Source organism: Caloenas nicobarica, chromosome 3 (assembly GCF_036013445.1).
Source record: "Caloenas nicobarica isolate bCalNic1 chromosome 3, bCalNic1.hap1, whole genome shotgun sequence".
NCBI classification, from domain to species: domain Eukaryota; kingdom Metazoa; phylum Chordata; class Aves; order Columbiformes; family Columbidae; genus Caloenas; species Caloenas nicobarica.
Window position 1 is genome coordinate 70357393 of NC_088247.1, and position 23103 is coordinate 70380495.

At 39.2% G+C, this 23103-nt stretch overlaps 1 protein-coding gene across 2 annotated transcripts in view; it reads left to right on the forward strand.

Moving 5' to 3' along the window:
- The first annotated feature begins 1704 nt into the window (after positions 1 to 1704).
- SHPRH (SNF2 histone linker PHD RING helicase) overlaps positions 1705 to 23103 on the forward strand; it is a 51581-nt gene continuing 30182 nt past the window's right edge. The window contains exons 1-13 of one of the 2 annotated variants that reach the window (XM_065631647.1): positions 1705 to 1792; positions 4073 to 4742; positions 5167 to 5296; positions 10719 to 10937; positions 11259 to 11337; positions 12138 to 12288; positions 13762 to 13867; positions 14355 to 14611; positions 15034 to 15729; positions 18955 to 19206; positions 19994 to 20072; positions 22035 to 22198; positions 22289 to 22545. In XM_065631647.1, the coding sequence (XP_065487719.1) occupies positions 4104 to 4742; positions 5167 to 5296; positions 10719 to 10937; positions 11259 to 11337; positions 12138 to 12288; positions 13762 to 13867; positions 14355 to 14611; positions 15034 to 15729; positions 18955 to 19206; positions 19994 to 20072; positions 22035 to 22198; positions 22289 to 22545 (3029 nt within the window). In that variant the 5' untranslated portion in view covers positions 1705 to 1792; positions 4073 to 4103. The remainder of the gene's footprint in view (positions 1793 to 4072; positions 4743 to 5166; positions 5297 to 10718; positions 10938 to 11258; positions 11338 to 12137; positions 12289 to 13761; positions 13868 to 14354; positions 14612 to 15033; positions 15730 to 18954; positions 19207 to 19993; positions 20073 to 22034; positions 22199 to 22288; positions 22546 to 23103) is intronic. The other variant, XM_065631648.1, reaches the window with a different exon arrangement.

Below are 23103 nucleotides of genomic sequence, written 5' to 3' on the forward strand. Positions count from 1 at the left end.
CCAAGAAGGCCAATGGCATCCTGGGGTGTATTAGAAGGGGGGTGGTTAGTAGGTCGAGAGAGGTTCTCCTTCCCCTCTACTCTGCCCTGGTGAGACTTCATCTGGAATATTGTGTCCAGTTCTGGGCCCCTCAGTTCAAGAAGGACAGGGAACTGCTGGAGAGAGTCCAGCGCAGGGCCACAAAGATGATGAAGGGAGTGGAGCATCTCCCTTATGAGGAAAGGCTGAGGGAGCTGGGTCTCTTTAGCTTGGAGAAGAGGAGACTGAGGGGTGACCTCATCAATGTTTATAAATATATAAAGGGTGGGTGTCACGAGGATGGAGCCAGGCTCTTCTCAGTGACAACCAACAGTAAGACAAGGGGTAATGGGTTCAAGCTGGAACACAAGAGGTTCCACTTAAATTTGAGAAGAAACTTCTTCTCAGTCAGGGTGACGGAACACTGGAACAGGCTGCCCAGGGGGGTTGTGGATTCTCCTTCTCTGGAGACATTCAAAACCCGCCTGGACGCCTTCCTGTGTAACCTCATCTAGGTGTTCCTGCTCCGGCAGGGGGATTGGACTAGATGATCTTTCGAGGTCCCTTCCAATCCCTAACATTCTGTGATTCTGTGATTCTGTGAAAAAGGCTAAAAAACGTAGAGAATCAGACATAGATCAGTAATTACTACATTTGTAAAGACTAACAAATGAGCTCTAAGAAAAAAACAGCACCTTCTTTTTGTAAATGACTTTTCCATTTGTTTATTTACCGCTGTTATGAGTCCACCAGGGTGGATCTGTGTATTTCACAAGAATATAAATGTTTTCGTAGTTTTTAATCGAAGTGATCTTTGTCATTAAAACCCCATTGGACCTTTTTGCCTTTTTGCAGTTCTAATTGCCCAGAAATCCACTCATTACATAACTCATCACTTGATTTAACAGACCTTTGCGTGCCTCCCCTTTTTCCTCAACGGTATTTCACCTCACGGATGGCACCAAGGCCTCCGTCATCACCACTGCTTTGAGGAATCATTTCTCAGCATCACCTTCTCCCGCGTGTGCCTGGCCACAGCAACCAGACGGCATTTCCGCTGCTCTGCCAGTTTCTAAGCCCGACAGGCTTCCTGAGTATTCCACCTTAAAGTCACCCAAACTAAAAGGTTTTCACCAGTTTCCCCCCAAGCGGCGTTTTTTTCCACAACCCTCAGACAAACGCCTATGGTAGCGACCTGAAGCGCCTCACAAACCCCACGTGGGGCTTTAGTCTCCCCAATACCCTCCAACATCGCTCCTCACAGGCGTTAACGTAACCCATTCCCCTTCCCAGCAGAAGGCTTTGCCAAGGGATGACGGACGGGCCGCTCGCCCAGGCCGCCAGCGGACACACGAACCCCCGAGGCCGACACACGGGCCCCCAAGCCTCCCCGCCTCCCACAGCCGCTTGCGCACGCCGCCAATGACGCCACAGCTTCGCTCTCCATCCTCCCCAGCCACGCCCCACTGAGGGCAAACAGCGATTTCCCCGCCCCTTTGCCCTAAGAGCAAGGTCTGCGCCTGCGCCGTCCGTCGCCCTTCCGTTGTTTTTTCCGCTGGCGCAAGGGGGACGGGGAGACGTGTCACCTCTCTCAGATCCCATTGGTCGCTGGCCGGGCTGGGGCGGGTGCGTGCGCATCCTCGTGCCCGCCCATCCCGCCCCCCCCCCCCTCCCCCGCCCCCTGCCGGGAGGTCCTGCCTACTTTGTCAGCGGCTCAGGGGTCCCGCGTTCCCCCTGCCCCGACCGGGGAAGGAGCAGCCGCGTTACCCCTTCGGTACGTTGATGGCGGTTGGCTCCGCTTCCCCCCTCCCCTCGCCCCTGCGGCTCCGAGGCCGCAGCGGGGGGCCGCACCCCGGGCTCGAGAGAGCGGTGACCGGTCCGCCTGCCTGCTCGCCCTGAGCGCCTGGCGACCTACTGGCCGTGGCGCGGCGCGGCGGGGCTGCCTGGCCGCGGCCGGCTGCGGGGTGGCGGTGCGGCCGCGCGGGGCTGGGCGGCCCGGGGGCCTGTGCGAGTGTCCCCGGGGAGCGGTGGGTGCCTCGGGCCGGCTGCTCGGTTCTCGCGTGGCCTCATGGGCCGCGTAGTAACCGCGGGGGTGGCGGCGGTGGGCAGGCTGACCGCAGCCCGCTGGACCTGTCCGGTTGCTGAGGAGTACTGCGTCCGCTGCTGGCGGCTCCTTTCCGATTTTCAAGTAACTTTCCTTGTTAGGGACTAGGGGACCTTACCCGCCTGCTGGCGAGGGAGCAGGGGGTGGCCGCGGCCCCGGGCTGCTGGCAGCGGACTTTGTGCCCGGCTGGGGAGCGGCCGCTGCACAGGCCCCGGCGGCAGCGCTGATGTCGGCGCGGTGCGGCCTCCCCGGACCAACACCGGTGCTTCTGCGGGCAGGTTTGGTGCTTCGCGTTGTAGACGCGGTCGTCTCCTGCCCATAGGAGTTTTAAACAGATCTGCTCAGGCAGAGCGATTCTCTCTAGTTTATACGTCGGAGTGTGGTGCTGAAGTTGCACGTGTAGACCCTGGTGATGCAGGAGTCATTCGTTCTTTAAGTGCGATGTTATGTTATGTTATGTCTGCTCGTGGTTGCGATTTCCTTGGTTTATTGTCAGCAACACTCAGTGTGCATGAGCATTGTTTTGAAAACTCGCGTGTTTCCATAATTCTGTTGTGTTTGGAATTCAAGAGCAGCAAGATTTGTATATTTCTGAGTATTTCTTTAGACTTTCATGAACTATAAAATTTAGGGTTTGTTTGGGGTTGTTTTGGTTTGGTTTTTTGTTGATGATTTTTTTAATTGTTTGTTGTTTTGTGGGCTTTTTTGTTTGTGTTTTTTTGTTTTGTGTTTTGTTGTTGTTTGGTTTGGGTTTTTTGGTGTTTGTTTTTTTATTTTCAGATGATCCTTTTAAAATTATTCAGAATTCTAGGAATTCTGCTGTGCTCTAGCATAAACTCTTTTAACATTAAGATGTGGGACACTGGATTTAGAATATTTGCCTCATATCGTCCTATATTTCTTTAAAAGTTGTATGCAGAAGCTGAGTTGACATGGATATCTAAATATTTTCCTGTCTTTGACAAAGACAGTGCTCTAATTTGAGGCCAGAAATCTATTGCTGTGTTCAGGCTCCTTATAAAAACAGTATTTAAGAAAAAATCTTGTTTGGGTATTTAATTATGAGCATGTAGTTTTGAGTATGTAGTTATCGTTTTCCCAGATGGGTCTAATATTCCATAATCATCTTCACGTGTATTGTTTAGCACGTATATTTTATTTTCCGGTGTTTTATCCACAAAATCTTGTTCACTGCCCAGGTTCAGTCAAGGAGTCAGACATGTGTCTTGACTTAGCTTTGCAGTTCATCAAAATCAGTAGGACTGTGTATTTAGCTTGCTGATTGGTCCCACTGAAATGTGCAATAGAATAAGTAAGGGCTCCTCTGCAAGCAATTTGTATATCCAAGTCCCAGGATGCACAGTTCCTTGGGAAAATAAAGTATTCAGTACTAGTAGGAAGGTCATTGGGGACTTCTAAGGACTGAACTTGATAGCTTAGGCTCTAAACCGTATTTTATGTAATGACAGCTTCAGACTAACCCTGTGTCAAGTTTGCTTAAGGTTTCGTGATGTAGGCTTTGACAAGAAGGAAGAATTTTGTGTGTGTGTATTTTCCCCATGCCCGCCCCACGTCTCGTGTACCTCCTGTACTTTTGTTTGTGGAGTTTCTTCTGCCATCTCCTTCCACCTCTGCCTTTGAGGGATTCCATTGTCCCACAGGATTCTGAGTAAGAGCTGTGAAATACAGCATTCTGTTGATCTGTCTGTAGCTGTCTGGCAAAATGATAAGATATAGTACGAGACAAATGCTTTGTGTCTAGCTTTGTGTGATGGCACAGGGACAGGAGACTTTCTGTAAAACAAAGTCTCTTTTGAACAGTTAGATTTCTTAGTGCATATGTCTGTGTCTAAACCTTTTGCAAGTTTAGTAGCTACTGCACAGTGAAATTTCAATCTGGGAATTTGATTTTGTAATACTTATTGCTGACTAATTCACTTCATTTCGCAGAGCCTGAAAATACTGTTGACAAAACGACAAAATGAGTAGTCGTCGAAAACGCGCACCTCCATCAAAAGTAGATGAAGAGAAAAAGAAAAAGCTCTGCTGGAATATGCATGAAGACCGGAGAAATGAGGTGATAACATTAGATGATGAAGAGACTAATGAGGACCATGTTCCAGGTCCAAGCACTTCTTCTGCATCCATCATTGTTTTAAATGATGATAGCACTGATGAAGATCCCATTGAAAAAGAAGGTGGTGGCTCAAAATCTGTTAAGTTTTTGACAGTTAATGATGAGGAAGACTCGTATTCCATCTTGACTCCTGTGTCAGTACAGCTAAATATTATAGTCTTGCCATACCATGCAGATGGGTCCTGGAAAGCTCTGTTGGGAGAATTTGCTCTTCATCTTCCTTCTGAGGAAGTTCTAACTGATGAATTCCATGAAAGGAGTTTTACTTTGAGAGGAGACTCTGATGATCAGCTGCAGGTCTGTGTTCATGAAAGAAGTGAAGAAGAGTACAATAATGAAACAAAAGAATACCTGGGAGCTTATGAGCAATGTATTTTGGTGAAATCAACTTTAGGTGGTGAAATATTGGAAGGCTTGAGATGGTTGCAAAAGAAAAAGATAATTGGACTTTATCAAAGACCTGGAGAGGCTCAAGCTTTAAAGGTATGGGTTATATTTTTATGATGTGATGAACATATGTAGTTTCTACACGATTATGTAAATGTTTTCAGTGTGTTTTTTCTTAAAAAATTCTTTTTACTGTTGCACTGTTTGTAGTGCATCACCCAAAGGAGTCAAAGAAGCTTTTAGCTGAAATGTACTGTATCCTCTATACCAGGGGTGTCCAACTCATTTTTACCGGGGGCCACATCAGCCTCGTGGTTGCCTTCAAAGGGTTGAATGTAATTTTAGGACTGTACAAATGTAACTACTCCTACACTTATACAGATGGTGATTTTAGTAGATACATTGCATCTGTCTGCATCTGCTAACTTTCAAAGCACTATTATTTTCATACTCTTCTGTTTATAAGATTCTTGTCATTCTAACAGTTAATTAAATGATTAACTGTATAACCATGTCACAGGTTGGAATTTACCTTCTGGAAGCTGGGCTAAGTAAACCAGAGTTTCTCAGTGATGGAGGTGGAAGACCCAAAAAAGCTAATCAGCTGATTCAAAAACTCATGGAAAAGTTCTATAGTTTTTTAATTCCAGGTAATGCAATTCAGTTGAATGTTCATTAATAATTTTTGTTATTAAAGTGTGTCCTTTTTCTAGTAGTTTTAAATGTAAGGGAAAATAAGTTATTCCTGCCTTCTAGAACAACTTTATTTTCAAGGTAATTCTCTCCATATTATTTTCTGACTATTAATCATATGCTAGTTTGTTTATGGTCAAATCACAGGTGATAATATTCCTTCTCTACAGATGAGGCACTGAGGCACATAGAAGTTTGCGTCCTTACGTTTTCACTGATTTGTGTGAGGTGTTTAAATAGGTGTACAGTAACTTGTCCAAGATACGGAGGAACTGTTCAAAAGAACCAGGAATTAAATTTGGAAAGCTTTTGTTCCTAGTTTGGTGCCTAACACACAACTGTGGCAACAGAATTTCTGTTTGTTTTGTACGGTAAAGCAGTTATAATGTGAACTACTACAAAATGCACCTTTCTGGCAGTTGTAAGGATACACCACTGCAAATTCAAAAATATGGATCTCGTCGACATTTTGGAATCGAAATGGTGCTTGCCAGGTTATACTCAGCAGTGATACAGATTTTTAGGGTGATCAATGACCATTTTATGGTGCGATTGCTTAGGAAACTATTAAAAAAACAGCCTTGGTCTTGTTCCTGTGTGTACGATTGATTCGAAAAGTTAGTCGAAGATTGCCTCAGTAACAGTGACCATAATATGCCAAGTTTCAGTGTTTTTGCAGAAGCAAAAGGAGCCTAATGTCCCCCTCCATAATTCTACTTAATATCAAAAGGCAGAATTGTATAAAAAAATAGGGAACTTGCTAGAGAGAAGCTAAAAGGAAGAGCTAACAGAATAAAATCTGTACATCCATGTCTGCTGCAAAGAATAAACATGCAACTGTCAGAAAATACTTGTGATATAACAAAAGAAGGGGCAGTATAACTAACTATGTGGGGAAGGGAGGATATTGCACATAAGAAGTCATCCTGCAAAAAAACTGAAGTAGTCTGACTGAAGTGAATTTAACAACTTAGGTCTAAAAGCACAATAAAGCAGATCCAAAAAGAAGTGTGAAGAATAAATTATTTGATATAGAAATGAATAGTAATGTTTTTAAGTGCATTATGAGAAATACATTATCATAAATGCATTAGAAGCAGAATATCTGTCTGAGAATTCATAGACTTGAGATCACTAAAGCATATAAAGGAGCGCTCAAGTAAAGTAATGCTATAGCAGCAAGCACAACTTTCTTCTCTGCATATGTGTTCATTGTGCAGGAGTTGGGGAAAGAGATGGTTTATGGACAAAATGAACAGTGACGTATTTTGAGATCCAAAAGAATTTGCTGCTGCAACTTGAGGCATTTGTCCTCAGTACACTAAAAGATAGACTTTTCTGGACTACATGGTTGAGTGTAGCTTACAGGTGAAGGGACAATATAGCTTCTGAAAGGGAAGACATGTCCCTCAGAGTTACTGGAGCAAGAATGTGGACATGAGTGATGGGGGTTTTATGCCTTAACTTACCATTTCAGAAGCCATACAGCCAGCTCAGGTTCATAAGGGATCTGTGTTTCCAGCTGGTAAACCTTCTGACTATTTTTCAGCATGTACATTTTGCTGTGGTGTAAGATAATAACATAGTTTTGATTCAATGCCAATGAATACCATGTAAATGACTAAGTAAAATAGAGGGTGTAGAGAATAGAAATAAACTGTTGTTAATGTGTATGAAGATCACCAGTCAAGTCATACAAAAGCATGTGCAGCTTAATGTGTTCGTAAGGCTTTGGAAAATACAGTGATTTGTGAGACGGTATCATCAACAAACTTGAAAAGTATTATTTGGCATAGCAGAGATGACGAACAACTGCAAGATTGCGAGCAAACTAGGCAATGAAGTGGAGAATCAGTATAAATTCAGTATAGATAAAGTGAAGCAGAAGAAAAAAAATCCTTGCGTCACATTAGGGAAAAGTGATGGCCTCTTGCGATAGCCCGTTTGCTAACTGTTGCAACTGGGGTTATAGGTTCCATAGGTAGGTGTATAGCTCAGTAAATGCATCAACTTAGTGCTTGATGTCAGGCAAACCAAATCAAAGGTAAAGAATTCTCTCGAAAGTATTAGAGAACAAAATAGGATCTTTAAACCACTGTATAAGTCCACAGGGTGCATTATACTATGCTCCAAATTCAGAAATAAAGCCTGTCACAGAAATGGAAAAGACTTGGAAGGGAAGACCCCAGGCGGTTACTGTGAAAGTAGTTACATTTTCTGACAGTTTTTTAGTATGTACTTTTTGATGTAGCGTAAAATATTAAAATTGTCTTGATTCCATGCCAATGAATGCATGCCTCTTAAGAAGTGTAAATTAATTTCCATTTCTAATGATTGAGTCTGTGTTTGAATTTCACCTGTTTTTAAACAGAAGTAATTGAAATTTTTGTAAAACCGCATGTAATTATGTATTTTAATACTTGTCAATATACATCTAAAATGAATTCTATTAAGCAATAATGTTCCAAGATGAGGCTGCTGCTTCTCCCCATTGATGAGCAAATTCTTGGGATGATGGAGTTGCACACAAGGATTTACAGAAATAAGGGACATGACTTTTCTATCTCTACGTTTAATTTTTATATTTGTTTTGCTCAGTGTACTCATCCTGTTAAATGTCCTTCTAGATGATTTTGAGACCTTGTGGCAGGAATTCCATCTGTCAGCATCAGTGTATCTGCAGGAGAGTGACAAAATATTAAATATGCAGAAGCTTCATGAGTTTTGAACATTAATTGTAGTGTTAACCACTTTTTTGAGAAAATAGTTTACAGAGATTTCTTTTGTTTGCTTTAACGAATAGCTGGTTTTGTAATAGGTAGATCACTTATAGATCCAGCTAGCTGCTTTCTTAGTATGGAAAAAAACCCTAGGCCTTAAAATTAAAAGACTAAAATGGCTGTTTAATTGCTATTCATATGTCTGTTCTAGTGAATGGTAAATGTTTCAGAGTTTGTTTTCCCATAGTATCATGGAACTATATGACATACAGTAGCATGGCAATAGCATTTACTATACATCATTCTCCTTCAGTTTTCTTAATAATAAATTCTTTGTACAAAGAAGAGACTTTTTTGTCTCTGTAAGGCATTTTTTTAATACCGAATGTAAAGCAACAAGTTTTCCATTAATCTAGAATAAATCACAGAATCACAGAATGTTAGGGATTGGAAGGGACCTCCAAAGATCATCTAGTCCAATCCCCCTGCTGGAGCAGGAACACCCAGATGAGGTTACACAGGAAGGCGTCCAGGCGGGTTTTGAATGTCTCCAGAGAAGGAGAATCCACAACCTCCCTGGGCAGCCTGTTCCAGTGTTCCATCACCCTGACTGAGAAGAAGTTTCTTCTCAAATTTAAGTGGAACCTCTTGTGTTCCAGCTTGAACCCATTACCCCTTGTCCTATCACTGGTTGTCACTGAGAAGAGCCTGGCTCCATCCTCGTGACACCCACCCTTTATATATTTATAAACATTAATGAGGTCACCCCTCAGTCTCCTTCAAGCTAAAGAGATCCAGCTCCCTCAGCCTTTCCTCATAAGGGAGATGCTTCACTCCCTTAATCATCTTTGTTGGGGAAAAAAGGGGGCAAATATTACACTTTCATTGATGTAGATATACGACAATCTGGAAACTGCCTTACAGATAAAACTGAAAGATTCTACTGCAGATGCAATAGCAGAACTTCAATCATTGAAGGGATTTAGTACAACACTTGATTATAGAATCAGAGAAACTGCATTTTTAGATAGTACAATACTATCTATTTTTCGAAGGTAAAAATACTAAGATGAAGCTATGTAATTGAGTTACATTTTGAAATGGTTGAAAGCATAATAAAATATTCACTGTTTAACAAATAACTAGCTGAGAGGTCAACTTCCTTAGCATCCTTTTAAAAATCCCTGTGGTACGTAGCACCATTTAATCAGAAAAAAAAGAAAGTTTGAGAGAATGAACAAAACAAGAAAGGTATAGACAAAATGTATCCAGTTGTATGAAAAAACATTTTGCTTTAAAGTATATAGTAGTCTTAGCTCCCCTGTAAAATTCTGGGTAGACTTAGTTTATATAAAAGTCAACTTATTATGGTCTGAAATGTAATATTTGAAAACTATTATTTTAGCAATATAATGATAGGTGTCATTATAGATCAACTTCATTGATCAAAGTTATACTCTGCAGTGACTCTAATTTCTCTGTTCTTTCCATGAAGTGAGGAATGTGTGTCAAAGAATCTCCTGGAATGGTTTCTGTAGCATATAAAGCTGCCTGCTCTGCTTGGTGCTTTTCCTTTGACTGGAAAATTAATAGCCCCACACGTGCACTCTGGTTGCCTTCTTTATATATACAGTTTTCATGAATTTATAGGAACTTAATTTTTTTCAGAATTCTCTTTTTCCTTGGAAGTACCACAATTGTGCCGTTGACTCAGAAGTGCAGGGCACTGATGGCTGCCATACATAGGCACATCATTTCCTTCTGTTTGTTTTGGAACGCATACTTTACCGTTCAGTTGAATGAAAGAAAGCTTTTGCTTTCCATGAAAGAGTCCTAATAGCAGCCTTCAAACCTTATTTTAAGATTAAGCTCTCTGGTGTTTGTGGCAGGTACATATCTCATTAGCATGAGGTATCATAATGATAGTTTGATTTAATAGCGCATGCCATTATCTGTTTTCTCTGTTTATCGATATATTATACTTTTAATTTTTCATTATTTTTTATTCTGTAGTGCTTAAGTTCGGTGTATGCCCTTATATCCAAATTATGTGAAAAATATGTAAGCACAAGGCCTTTTTTTGCAATGATGCAAGTGGTGAGAATTTCATGTTGTCTTACTGCTACAATTTTCTTATCCAGATGGATAATTTAAAATTAATGTGAAAGCTCATTGAAAATAATCTCCCATTTTTTTAATGTTATTTTATCAAGAAAGGCTTTATTTCATGAAAAATGTACAAATCCTTGACATCTCACAGAGTTTTCCCACTTTCTATAATATTATTGACCCATGTTGGCATTTGAATCTGAAATGTGAGTTATTTGTGGTTTTGTATCGATTGGAAATGTTTAGTGGAAGGTCTTTATTAAATAACTATGGTCTCATTGTTCTATCCCTAAATTCTAAAGGAAGAGCTTTGCTGATTACGTGTACCTCTGTGATTGCATTAGCATGTTAATATAAACTTCTGGGAAAATAGTGCTCAGTGTTTCCTACTGCTGCTATTACAGCTGAGTCAGGTGCAGTCGTGACATGTTTAAATGACATTTTGCTTTGATCGCTTTCATATGTTAACTAATGTGTTGCTGCAAAATTTATGGAAATGTTGACCAAAGTTGATTGCTAATGCATGTCTTGAATGACTTGGTGTATGCAGATGAGCTGGAGGAAGATGAGGAAGAATCTGACACGGAATTAGAGCGACAAAATATTGAAGAGCTTTATGACTTTGTGAGGCACACCCATCAGCAGGATATCGAGTCACTGAGAGAGGACGTGCAGCACCCCGCATTAATTCCTGTTCTGAGGCCGTACCAAAGCGAGGCTGTGAATTGGATGCTGCACCGAGAGAACCTCACAAACACTCCAAGCAGTGGCAAGTATATGGGTGTGGAAAACTTGCGTAATTGAGGAAAGTGGGATTGTATTGTTGGCAGTAATATTTTCTTGTTGTTTGATTAGAAGCTTCGTTAATTGTTTCATTACTATTTTTATAAAAGCTGTTGTTTGGGTAGTACACTGAATGATTAACTAAACTTTGCTGAAGAGCAGTTGATGTGTCTTGTTGGTCATGAAGCATTGTGGAGATAGACATCTACTTTTTGTCTCTAAATGTCACAATAAGGCTGAGCAATCCTAAGCAGTGTCCTGTTTATAGAGAAACCTCACAATAGTAACATGAACTCTTTCTCTGTAGAAAATGCACTGCATTTCTTATGGCGAGAGGTCATCACTCTGGATGGAATGAAAATCTACTATAATCCATTTACTGGCTGGTATGTTTTAATAGTTATCTATTTCTGAGAACACCTCAAGGTTTTACTTTGTGAAAACCTTCTTGGCAGCTTTTAGTGGAGGATATAAGATATTCCGTAACTGTCATTTTTCAGTTAGCAATTAAAGAATTGGAGCAATGATATCTCTGATTCAAAAAAAAAAAAAAAAAAGGCAAACTGGAGTATTTAATGCACAGATAAATATATAAATCTTGACCTGAAGACTGATTTCTTAAAGCTTTTTTTAAATTTCAGTGCAAATTGTAGTTTTAAGATAACATTTTTTTAAGTTAGAGCATTAGCATCTTTGACTTTCTGGTCCAATGTTTTTAAAATCTAAAGGAAGGAGGCAGTATAATGCTTTTATTAATGCTGGGTATTGCATTACTAGTTCTGTTTCGCTTCTCTCGTTAATTAGGTTAGAACAGAACCTTTTGATTGCTAGTTTGCTTTTAATTTTTTTCCCTATATAACTTTCAGATGTTTAACACAAATGAATATAAGTTTATTTCAGTTTTTTGGAGACTAATATTATGATATGCTAAAGTTAGCAAGGCAAGGCTTGTTAGGAGGGGAAAAAATGCGAAAACATCTGGCATATGTATTCATCTCGGGCAGGTTTGTACACTGAAAAAGCTTGCTAGCTTTTGTCAGTCTCAGCTTATCTAATAAAACATATTGCTTCACCTTACAAATTTTGCCTTGCTGAAGCTATGCTGTCTATGTCCCTGAACTTGTGCTTCTCTGTCACATCATTCTGTAGTTACTGACTTTCATTTGGGAATGTACTTGAATTGCAGTATTATCCGTGAATATCCAATTGCTGGACCCCAGTGGCCTGGAGGTATTTTGGCAGATGAGATGGGTCTTGGAAAAACAGTTGAAGTGTTGGCCCTTATTCTGACTCATACTCGACCAGATATTAAACAAGATGATCTGACTTTACCTGAGGTAAGAAAACCAGAATAAGATCTAGAAGGAAGAAAATGCTTATCAGAATTAATGGAAATGCACTTCTCTTGAGTTTATTGCTTTCTGTTTTATAGAAGTCCAGATTTAAAGCTGAATTAAAGTACAGTGAAAGATTTTGCTTTGTATGATGTGATACTTGGTGACATAAATAATGGAATGGTTTGCATGAGAAACAATTGATAGTTTGCCATTGATGAAGGGTGTTAGGAGGCAACTGCTCTGTTAATAGGCTGTTGGGTAGTTTACATGCACTCCAGGAGTGTATAAATGTGTAATGTACTCTATCATATTGGAAATCATTCTCCTTTTGACTTCATTGTGTTGGCGAGTATCAAACATCCATTAGACATACCTTCTGTGCTAAAATAAGGATGATTTAAACTCCGTGAATAAAGGCTTCTGCTCCCTCTCTATTGCATATAATAACCAGGCTTATTTATCAGCAGTTTTCCATGTTTTCACTTTCCTCGTCATGCATCCCGTGAAAACTTAGCACATTCACTAAAACCAAAAGTTCTCTCTAAAGGGAGAGAACTTTTATGTCTAGGTAAACTCTTACCACTTCTGTGGGTTCCATCCTTTCGATTTCATGGCAGCCACTTGCATTGTACGTCTGTTCATTATGGTCTCCAGTCTGCTTGTAATTTTATTGGTTGAAAACACCCAGTTCTCAGAGAGTAAGATTCTTCTTAATTGTGTTGGAGGGTCAGTACTGAGGAGTGTGAGGAGAGGGCATTAGCACTAAAGTATCTGGACATTATTTGACAACAATAGCTAGAGACCATAGCTTTTGGAGAGCTGGAGTTGTGAAACTGTTCCATGATAGTAGTTAGGATATACATCTTAGCTAATATTTTTGGGATCTTTGTGGACAGAATTATATGATGTTCCCTGTAGTTAAAAGGCACTATTCCACTCATCCAGAAGGTACTTTGTCATCTATATTTTTGTATCTCAGTTCTTGAGTATACATCTCCTTGAATTAAATCACTATTCCTGAATCACTAATAATAGAGTAAATTGGGGAGCGGGGAGACAATCCCTAAAAAGAGAAGCATACTTGTTATACAACTAGGGCTTTTCAATCTATATTGCTTACCTCCTTATGTGTTTCTAGCTATATATTAAATATATATTTTCCTCCCCCCATCAGTAACCTAGATCGCTTACAGCTATAGATTCTTGCAACTTAATTCTGAAGTAGTGGAGAACCCAAGCAGCTTGCAGGGCTGCTCTCTCTATTCTCAGTGTAGGGTACTGAACACCATTTGCCAAGAAACTGAACTGAATGGGGTATCACTGTGCACACTAAAAATGAGCTGAGCAAATTAGTGAGATCAGAGCACACATCTATAGCAGCTCATGCTAATTTTCAACTGAAAAGATTAATGAAGTTCAGAATTAGTCTTGTTGAGACATGAGTTAATAACTATCTAATGTTGTATGCATTAGGGTAAGCTTGTGAACTTCTTTGTTCCACCTCAACCTCTAGAAGGAAATAAAAAGAAAAAAACAAAGGAGATGGAGCTTAAATTGAAGGAGAAAATACAATATCCCAGTAAGTATTTCTGACTTTTAAAAATACATTTTGGTTTTGGCATGTCTTATGTTGGCCACTGACTATGAGTTTACTTCTACAGAATGAAATTATTATTTTGCTGAGTGCTGTGGTATAGGATTGCATGCTACAAAGATGTGATTCACATTTAAAAGTAAAGCTACCAACTCAGATTCCTGTGCTACAAGTCTTTATGAAACTAAAGATCCTTGTAAGAGTTTATGCATTTAACTGAAATATGCTGTCTTTTTATAAGCTTCAGTAAGAAAATTGAGCAACTTATTTCTATTGCTACTCATTATGGTCTTAAAATCACTGAAAACCAGCTATTTGTAGGGCTACATGAACTAAAGCATTGTCAAAACTGCTGCCTTTTTTTGCGTTTTTTAAATGAACATGGTGTTTAGAGTTTCCTTAATGTGAATTTTCTGAGGTAACTTTCGTTTTATCTGAGCTGTAAGTTTTTTTGCTTTGATTCTATGTATAGGCTTACGAGTGATGATATTAGCAGCTGTAAAGGAAATGAATGTGAAGAAAGGAGCATCCATTATTGCAATATTTAAGTACATCAATGCTGTATATAGGTATGACATACAGAGAAATAGACGGCTTCTCAAAAGAACTCTAGAAAAACTAATTACAGAACAAGTAGTAGAACAAGTCAAAGGACATGGTCTGGCTGGGTCTTTCAAGCTGGGAAAGAATTACAAGGAACAGAAGAGGCGAGAAAGAACCAAAGAGCAGGTAAAACATGCTGCTGTAGTTACTTCAAAGAAAGTTGCCAAGGCAGATCTTATTTCCACCAATTGCATGCTACTCCCAGATGCGTTGTCTGTGTGCACTAGGTCAGTGACACTGGCTTATTGACAAAAATGAAGAAAACTGCAGCATTTGCTTTGACAGTCATGAACAAAGAAGCAGAAATCAGAATGAGATCAAATTTGGGGCTGAAATATTAACGACATCTGTCATAAATCTTTAAAAATAGTGCTGCAGTGGGTGGCAGATATATTGTTCTTACTCTGAAGTTGCGTTTTAAATGCTGGTAAACATTAACCAAATCCTCAAACTGGAAATCAAAAAAAAAATTTTAATATATGTGTTCATATATTAAAAAAAAAAGGTGAGGAGAAAGTCTGACATTATTGGTTACTTTTACATTGTAGATAGCAAGGACTTCAGAAAGCAGTCAGAAAAAGCAGTTGATTGATGCTAAAACTCAAACCAAAGAATCAAGGAATAGTGATGTCACTTCAAAAAATGTCCTTAAAACCCCTTTACGGGTGGTTATCACCATGGAAGAACATGATTATTGTACAGCTAGCAAAAATAACAGGAAATCTGAAGCAGATCATGAGAACTCTGTAAAAGAGAATGATGTTCAGCAGGAAGCTGTGGTCCCAAAGTCTCCCAATTCACCTGGCAGCCTCCGGGACTCCAGTGGTGTGAGCGGTCATCCTGATTTTGATGTTTCTACGACTACTGCTGATGTCAAGGAGGAAGTTCCAAAGGACCAGTCCTCACATTCGCAAGAGCATGCCAGCAGTAGCATACAACATACCAGTTCTGTATTTCCATTCAATACCTCTGAGTATCGTTTTGAATGCATCTGTGGTGAGCTTGGATTGGCTGACTATAAAGCTCGTGTGCAGTGCCTAAAATGTTACTTGTGGCAGCATGCAGAATGTGTGAACTACAAAGAGGAAAACCTGAAGATCAAGCCCTTCTACTGTCCCCATTGTCTCGTGGCAATGAAACCAGTTTCCACAGGAGCAACTCTGATAATTTCTCCAAGTTCTATTTGTCATCAGTGGGTAGATGAGATCAACAGGCACGTAAGATCATCTTCTCTTCGAGTTCTGGTAAGACTATATAGCTTCAGTGTGGAGAGTTACTTTCTCAAGGTTCAGGGCTTCCTGTTTGACACTGTATCACCTAAGGTTCAGAGGCTTCTTTGTCCTCTGTGTCAGAATTCTACATTTCTTGCTATTAGACCTATGCTTTGACACCACATGGTGTATTTGTGTCCCGGAAGGACTGTCTGCATGAAGCACTAAGCTTCATTTTTTCCTTATGAGTTGGTCACTGGAAGAAGATACAGAGGATGGATATCTTTATCAAATGGAGGCAGATTTTGAGCAGTTGCAACAACAGGTGATTTCTGAAAGGGAAGGCTGTTTCTGTTTTTTGATTTGTGTGGGGTTTTTTGGTTTTCGTTTTGGATTTTTCCCTGAAAAGTTACCAAGGAACTTAGGTCTAACTATAGATGTTTTGGCAGTGTCAAGTCTCGCTGTACATTTGTACCCAAGCAGATCTCTGATAGTTGCGTCCTATTTTGTTCTAGATAAAAACACATGTTTCGGTAGACAGTGTACTTTTGAATTTCTGGTTCTTGGGCTTTACAAAAGAAGTCTCGGGCCTTGGTGTTTACTGAGAATAACACTGTTGCAACTTGGGTGTTGTCTATATAACATCTGCCATATTTATTAAGATGTTGCTTATCTGGAGACCTCGTATTGTCATTTTACATGGTTTCTAATAGCTCTATCACTAAAATAAGCTTAATTATACATATAGTAACTATGGCTATGCAGGATTTTTTTTATATAGATATCACAGTGTTCAAGGCTAGCCATTGTCTTTTATTAATGATGTAGTCAAGATTTGTCCTTCATATTTTTAGCAGGCAAAGGCCTTTGTAATGATATAGTGCTTTGAGATCCATAGGTCCCTTATATTTTGAATAAAATAACAGTAGCAGTAGATGATAAGGAAGATGAGAGGAAACTTTGCACGCGGGGATATACCCGATACCTTCAGCTATCCTGCAGAGATGCCCAATGTATAAATGAATTCTAGGCCTCCATTAGGCCATTGGTGCAGTCTAAGTAGCTTTAGTGCAGCAACTAATAAATTCGTAAAACTTGCACAGTTTTCGTAGGACGCAGTCCAAGTTTTATACCAGCTTTGATGAAAACTGTCAAAAATAGATTTACATGGTAACAGTAAAATAGCTTAAATACTGAATGTCAGTACTTTAAGTTGTGTGACACCTTCCATTCTGAGACACTGTTTTAATTTTCTTTTAACTGCCAGCTATCCAGACTTGCTTTCAGTGCTGCTTCAAAATGATTTTTTTTTTCTGTAAAGTTAAAATGAAAATAGTGCAGATGTTTCAAAGAACCAGTTTTCCATGTTAACAGGCTTTGCATTGCATGTGAAGGGTGTTTTTTATTCTTCCAACTGCTAACAACCCATGGGAAGTTCTCATGGTTTTATGTAATAGAACAAGAAATTAAAATTTATCAGTAAGTCTTGCTTTGTGGCAGGTTGTCTTTTCCTGCTGCTGTGAAAACAACTAAAACTTAGCCAACTTGTAAACCTCCGTAAAATCTGTTCATAAATACTTGGAAGAGATCATTAGACTTGGACAGCTATTTTTTCTTCTTAACAGTTGCTTCAGCGACCATACTCTTTTTCTTCACTTTTTCCCCTTTCCATTCTCTCTCTCTAGTTCACGTGCGTTGACCTGTGTGCACATGCTCTGTTGTCACTCTCTGGGGCTGAACAGAAATTTTCTGCAAGGGTTTCTTTCAGCTGACAAAAATTCTGTTGCTGTATGCACAAATGTAGAGGAAAATTATTACTGGAAGGAAAAGTACAATAACAGTGAAATTAACAGTGAAATCATGTGCTGATCATCAAAGAGTAGGGAATCAACTAAGGTTTTACAGAATCACCTTAATTTTGGTATTTTTAACTATTAGTTGTGTGAATTAAGAGAACATTAAAGTTTGTGACACTACAAGGGGCTGGAAAGACGGTGCGATTTTCTTAAATAGTGAAAGTGTTTGTAGGCGGTTGCAGAGAAGAATGGACCATCTTGGTTAGTGTTTATATAATAAATTGTGAACTTGCAGAATGGGAGAGGACTAGAAAGGTGCTAGCTATTTGAAGATGAGACTAGAATAGAAATTCTTTCTAAAACGATAGGGATATTCCTATATCTGTAAGAAGAAAGCCTTATCTGTTTAATATTGTGATTAATATTAACAGATAAGTGTAAGAAGTAGCTGATGATAAAATTCTTAAAGTAAGCAATGGATGCATGTAATTTTGAAGTAGGTTCCTGTGAGTTGGGAGCAAAGGAAGGAGTTTGTATAAGAAGGAAAAAAGGCGATTGATATATAGCTCTGTTAATAATTGCTCTTAGTAGCTAAAAATCCTGGAGATGAGAAAACACTCCTATTTTAAAAATATTTTTTGATATTTCTGCTGTACCACACCTTATTTGAAATTTTAACATATTTTGGTATTGTAAGTATATTGGGACTCATAATACATACTGTATTTCCTTTAAATATAGGATGCTACTGTGGGGAAGCGCATAGTAAAATGTTTGGTTTAGCTTATTCAATTTTTATTTAAACTCGTGTTTCTGAGATAATTATGCTTAAAATGACAAGGGAGATAAGAAAAATACTTCCGATATAAGAACAAATGTCAATATGAAAGGTTTCTAATAATATTCTGTCAGTGCACAGGGATTCTGTCTATTTCATGAGTCTCTATAGAAATCCTTTTTGCAGATAAAACATTACTCGTAGCGTAATTTCTGGTTTTTAGATATTTTACTGCATACTTCTATCTTTGCCTAATCATACATGAAATTCTTGGGGCAGCGGGGAGAAAGGTAATACCTCTATGGTAGAGGACAGGACATGTAACACTGACTTACGTAATGTTGCTCTGTACAGCATTACAGAATACTTAAACTTGCATACGACTATTGCGACAAATGCTGAAGTCCTCTTTTCTGCAAAGGATAAAAAAAAATTATGAAGATATAAATAAGTATATATAAAAATTTTGCATCAGTGTCTGTATTGCATTTATTATCTGTTACTAGTATGGATTTCCCACCATGCTACTATATTAGTACAGGCTTTCTGAATTATTTCATATTATACGAGGAACACTTCTCCAAGCATGCACATATTAAGCTGTACTGGCATTTTTGCACTTTTATGAAAGTGTCTCTTACCTTCATTCTTTGCTATTGTGCTATCGAATACAAATCCATGTAGGTGTATCAAGGTGTGAAGAAGCACGGCTTTTTGCAGCCACACATGTTGGCAGAGCAGGAGGTGGTTATTACCACATACGATGTCCTCCGCACTGAGCTGAACTATGTAGACATACCCCACAGTAACAGCGAAGATGGGCGCCGCTTCAGGAACCAGAAGCGGTACATGGCCATCCCAAGCCCCTTAGTAGCAGTGGAGTGGTGGAGGATCTGCCTTGATGAAGCACAAATGGTTGAATGCACTACTGCAAAGGTATGTCATTCCCAGTCAGGCATTTATTTAACCTGAAAAGGTTTTGACAAGCTTATTGTAAATAATACAATAGACTTCTCTTTCCCACTCTTAACATTCAGTGCACTCAGGTAGTTTGTCCTTGTAGCTTGTTCTTTATAAGGGCATTTTCTGTTGGAGATATTGACTATTAAATGGTTCTGCTGTTAGAATTTTGGCAGACTGTGAAGTATATCTAGCTCAAAAAATATTTAACATAATTTATACCGACAGCTTGAAGAACTGGGTCATCATGCTGTATGTGGTGTTCGATAGTTTCAAACAAGATAGTAGCCTGTTCAGGGACATGGTTCAGAGGCATAGATATGGCCTTTGGGTCTAGAAGTTAAAATAGTCAGCAATGTGTCTGCAAACGCTAGGGCTGCTGTCTGCAGAGGGAGATATTTTAATTAGTATTTGTCCATCCTTTTTGCCCAAGGCAGGAGGACAAAAATGCTACTTACATAATGGCTTATAGACTTTTTTACATAGTTCCTTTTGCTAACTGTTTGCCTTTTGTGAAAACCTTAATTGCACTTCGTTACTTGCAAGTGGATATGGCTTTTATCAGCTCTCAGTTACCCGGAAATAAGCTCAATAACTTTATACCCATATTTATAATACATTGTACCAATGCTGCTTATAGGTCTGCTAATCTTACATACTGAAAAGATTTTTGGACTTCTTAAAAATAAGGTCCACATGTTTTCAGGCTGTGTTCCACTCTTTGTTTTTCCTTTCTGCCATTGGTTCTATCTTCTTTTGCTAGGCTGCTGAAATGGCACTCCGTTTAAGTGGAATAAATCGCTGGTGTGTCAGTGGCACTCCTGTGCAGCGAGGATTAGAAGGTGAGGTTTTATGTAGCAGTGTCATCTGTGGTTTTCCTTGTGTTGATATTTAAGCAGTGGTTTGAAGCAGTTAAAATGTCTGCTGATTTTGCTCTGAATTCATTAGGTACTCTGACTTGGTAAGCCATAAACCTTCAGCATGTGATGAAGACATCAATAAATCTATCAATATAAAAACGGTATACCTGAAATCTTTTCATCTCCCTGAGTTAGACAAATACTTTGGGGAGCAGAGTAGCTGTATGTCAAACAGCTGACTCAAGTCTGTTCTTCAGTTTTCACTTAACAGAGTGAGTAAATATTAACCCCTCTTTATTGCAGCTGAAGACAGTCTGCTCTGGTTACAGAATCCTTGTAACTGTCAAATACAGCGAACAAAGCTGTATTTGCTTTTTGCATAGCCCTGCATGAACTGCTGTGGGCATCAACTGCCATGAATATAAATTCTAAAAATCATGGTAAAGCTTTATAAAACTGTTTTTAAGTCTTTATGTAAGGACTTAATGAATCAAGATGTGTGGAGTAGGGAGCTGTTTGTTAGCAGGTGTCATTTATGTTGTCTTTTTTGTGAGGTACTCAGTTTCTGTAGACAGACTTCAAACAGAGACAAGAAAAAAAAAGAAAACTGACTTCTTCATATCCTTGTGTTCTTTAATGGATTTTGGAATATGTGCTACACATTGAGGCAGTGGGTTTAAAAGTGGATAAATCAGTGTAAGCATTTGTGTGTATTTGTGAACAATTGTTCAGATACCAAACTATTATAGAAGTCAGTATTGTAGATTAATTCATTATGGAAATGTGGATTAATATTAAGAATACACATAATAGTTGTGAGATTACACAGTTAATAAAGCTATAGAAGGATGTGATTGATTTGACTGTCACAATTTACTTGTTCAAGTCCTTATGTGTGATAGCATTGATTTAATATGTATCTGAAATGTCATATTGTCCATAAAACATGTTGGCCAGATGCTCAGGCTATACTGATGCAGCCCTCATCACACAGGGGGTGAAAACTGCTGACTAATTTGAATCTGTGCCACCGCTGCTGTAATAAAGTGGGATAGGACCGCTGGGTAAACAGTCGCTTCCTGCATAGAAGAGGTTCTCAGGATTTTTCTTGCCCTGGTCTACAATGTATTTGGTGACTTTTTTTTTTTTGACTCTCAGCTGAATACTAAAATTACCATAAAGCTAACAGAATAAAGAATATAGCCACCAGATCTTTTAAGAACTATTTTTAAGATACCATCGTATATTTCTATTTCTGCATTGTCCACATGCAGCATTTAAACATGTGCTTCTGTCTTTTTCCAGTAAGATTTAGGTATAAGCTTAAAGTCAGTATGTCCTTAAATTTCATCCCCCAAAATGATGGGTTTCTGAATAGGGCAGAATTGGCAAGCTGTATTCTCTCAATGAGGAAGAAAACAACAAAAGTGAGTTTTGTTAATTTCTTCTGCATTGGTAGAAAAGTGAAAGTCTTCTGAATTGCGGTCCCTTCTAGTATGGTGGGCAACAGACAGTTGGTGCACAGCAGGCTATGAAGTAATGATACTGAGCAATATTGTTCTAGAAAAACCTGGCAAACCCAGTTAACCATATGCAATCTTGTAATTTCTGCCTCTTGCTTCTGCTCTGAACAGGTTTAAATGCGTTGCTCTGTTCTGCTAAACTTGAAAATGTGAAAGTGTCTTGCAAATAGATATGTTCCATCAAGTTCTATGATAATCAACAACTAGCAAAAAGAGAGAAGCCCCACCTTCCCCTACCTGGTCCCCTGCCTCAAATTAGCTATTTTGGTGCGGAAATGACTGGAAAACAAGTGGAAAAGATAATGGCCAGAATGTAATTGCTTTATGCCTGCTAACCTTTGTATGAAAGTTTGGGTTTTTTGGAGGAATATTAAGTATTAAAACACAAACATTGTACTAAACCACTTTCTTTTCTTGGCAGATCTGTATGGATTAGTCCTTTTTCTTGGAGTTGATCCTTACTGGGTCAAACACTGGTGGGACCAACTTTTATATCGACCTTATTGTAGGAAAAATCCCCGGCCTCTCTACAGTCTAATTGCCAAGATAATGTGGAGATCAGCAAAGAAGGATGTGATTGACCAAGTAAATAAGAGCTTTGGGTTTTAAAATTCCTGAACAACATTTATCAAAAGCTTTATTTGCAAATTACTTATTTTCTTCTTTTAATTGCAGATTCAAATCCCCCCTCAGACAGAAAATGTACACTGGCTTCACTTTTCTCCTGTGGAGAGACACTTTTATCATCGCCAGCATGAGGTGTGCTGCCAGGATGCATTGGCAAAACTCAGGAAGATTTCGGACTGGACTCTTAAGCTTAGTAGCCTGGATAGAAGGACTGTGACCTCTATTCTGTACCCTTTGCTGCGGCTGAGGCAGGCCTGCTGTCATCCACAAGCTGTTCGGGGGGAGTTCTTGCCGTTACAGAAAAGGTGAATTTCTGGCACTTCCTAAATGGCTTGCTTTGTCCAGAGCAAAATTCTGATTGTCCCTAATGGTGCGAGATCTTGTACAGTTCTCAAACCTAATTTTAAGCTGCTTTAGTTAAATGTGCAACTATGCCACACGAAGCTGTCTGACCTCAGAAGCTGAATAGGATGCAGTAGGGTAGTAAGGTAGTTCTTGTGTTTAAGAATGTAGTACTGCGAGGCAAGTTGCTTTCACAGTAACATTTTAACCTTATGATGCTCATGCCTATCAGGGTCTTGCAGGTGGCAGACTGAGCGTGAAACAAAGCAGATTCTTTTTCAGTTTTAAATAAGCCCACTGATTTTTCTTTGTCTCTTACAAAACTCATGTTCATAAATGAGAACAATGAACGAAATGAGTAAACATGGAATAATTGTTTAATTTAAATAAAATGTTAATGTGAGGCTGCAGAATTTGTAAGATCCAAACTTGAAAGCTATTCAAATTTTTTTTTTTGCATGTTTTCAAGATTGTCTTCCTCACAAGTGCCCTGCAAATACCAGTTGGGTCTCAGCCTTTGT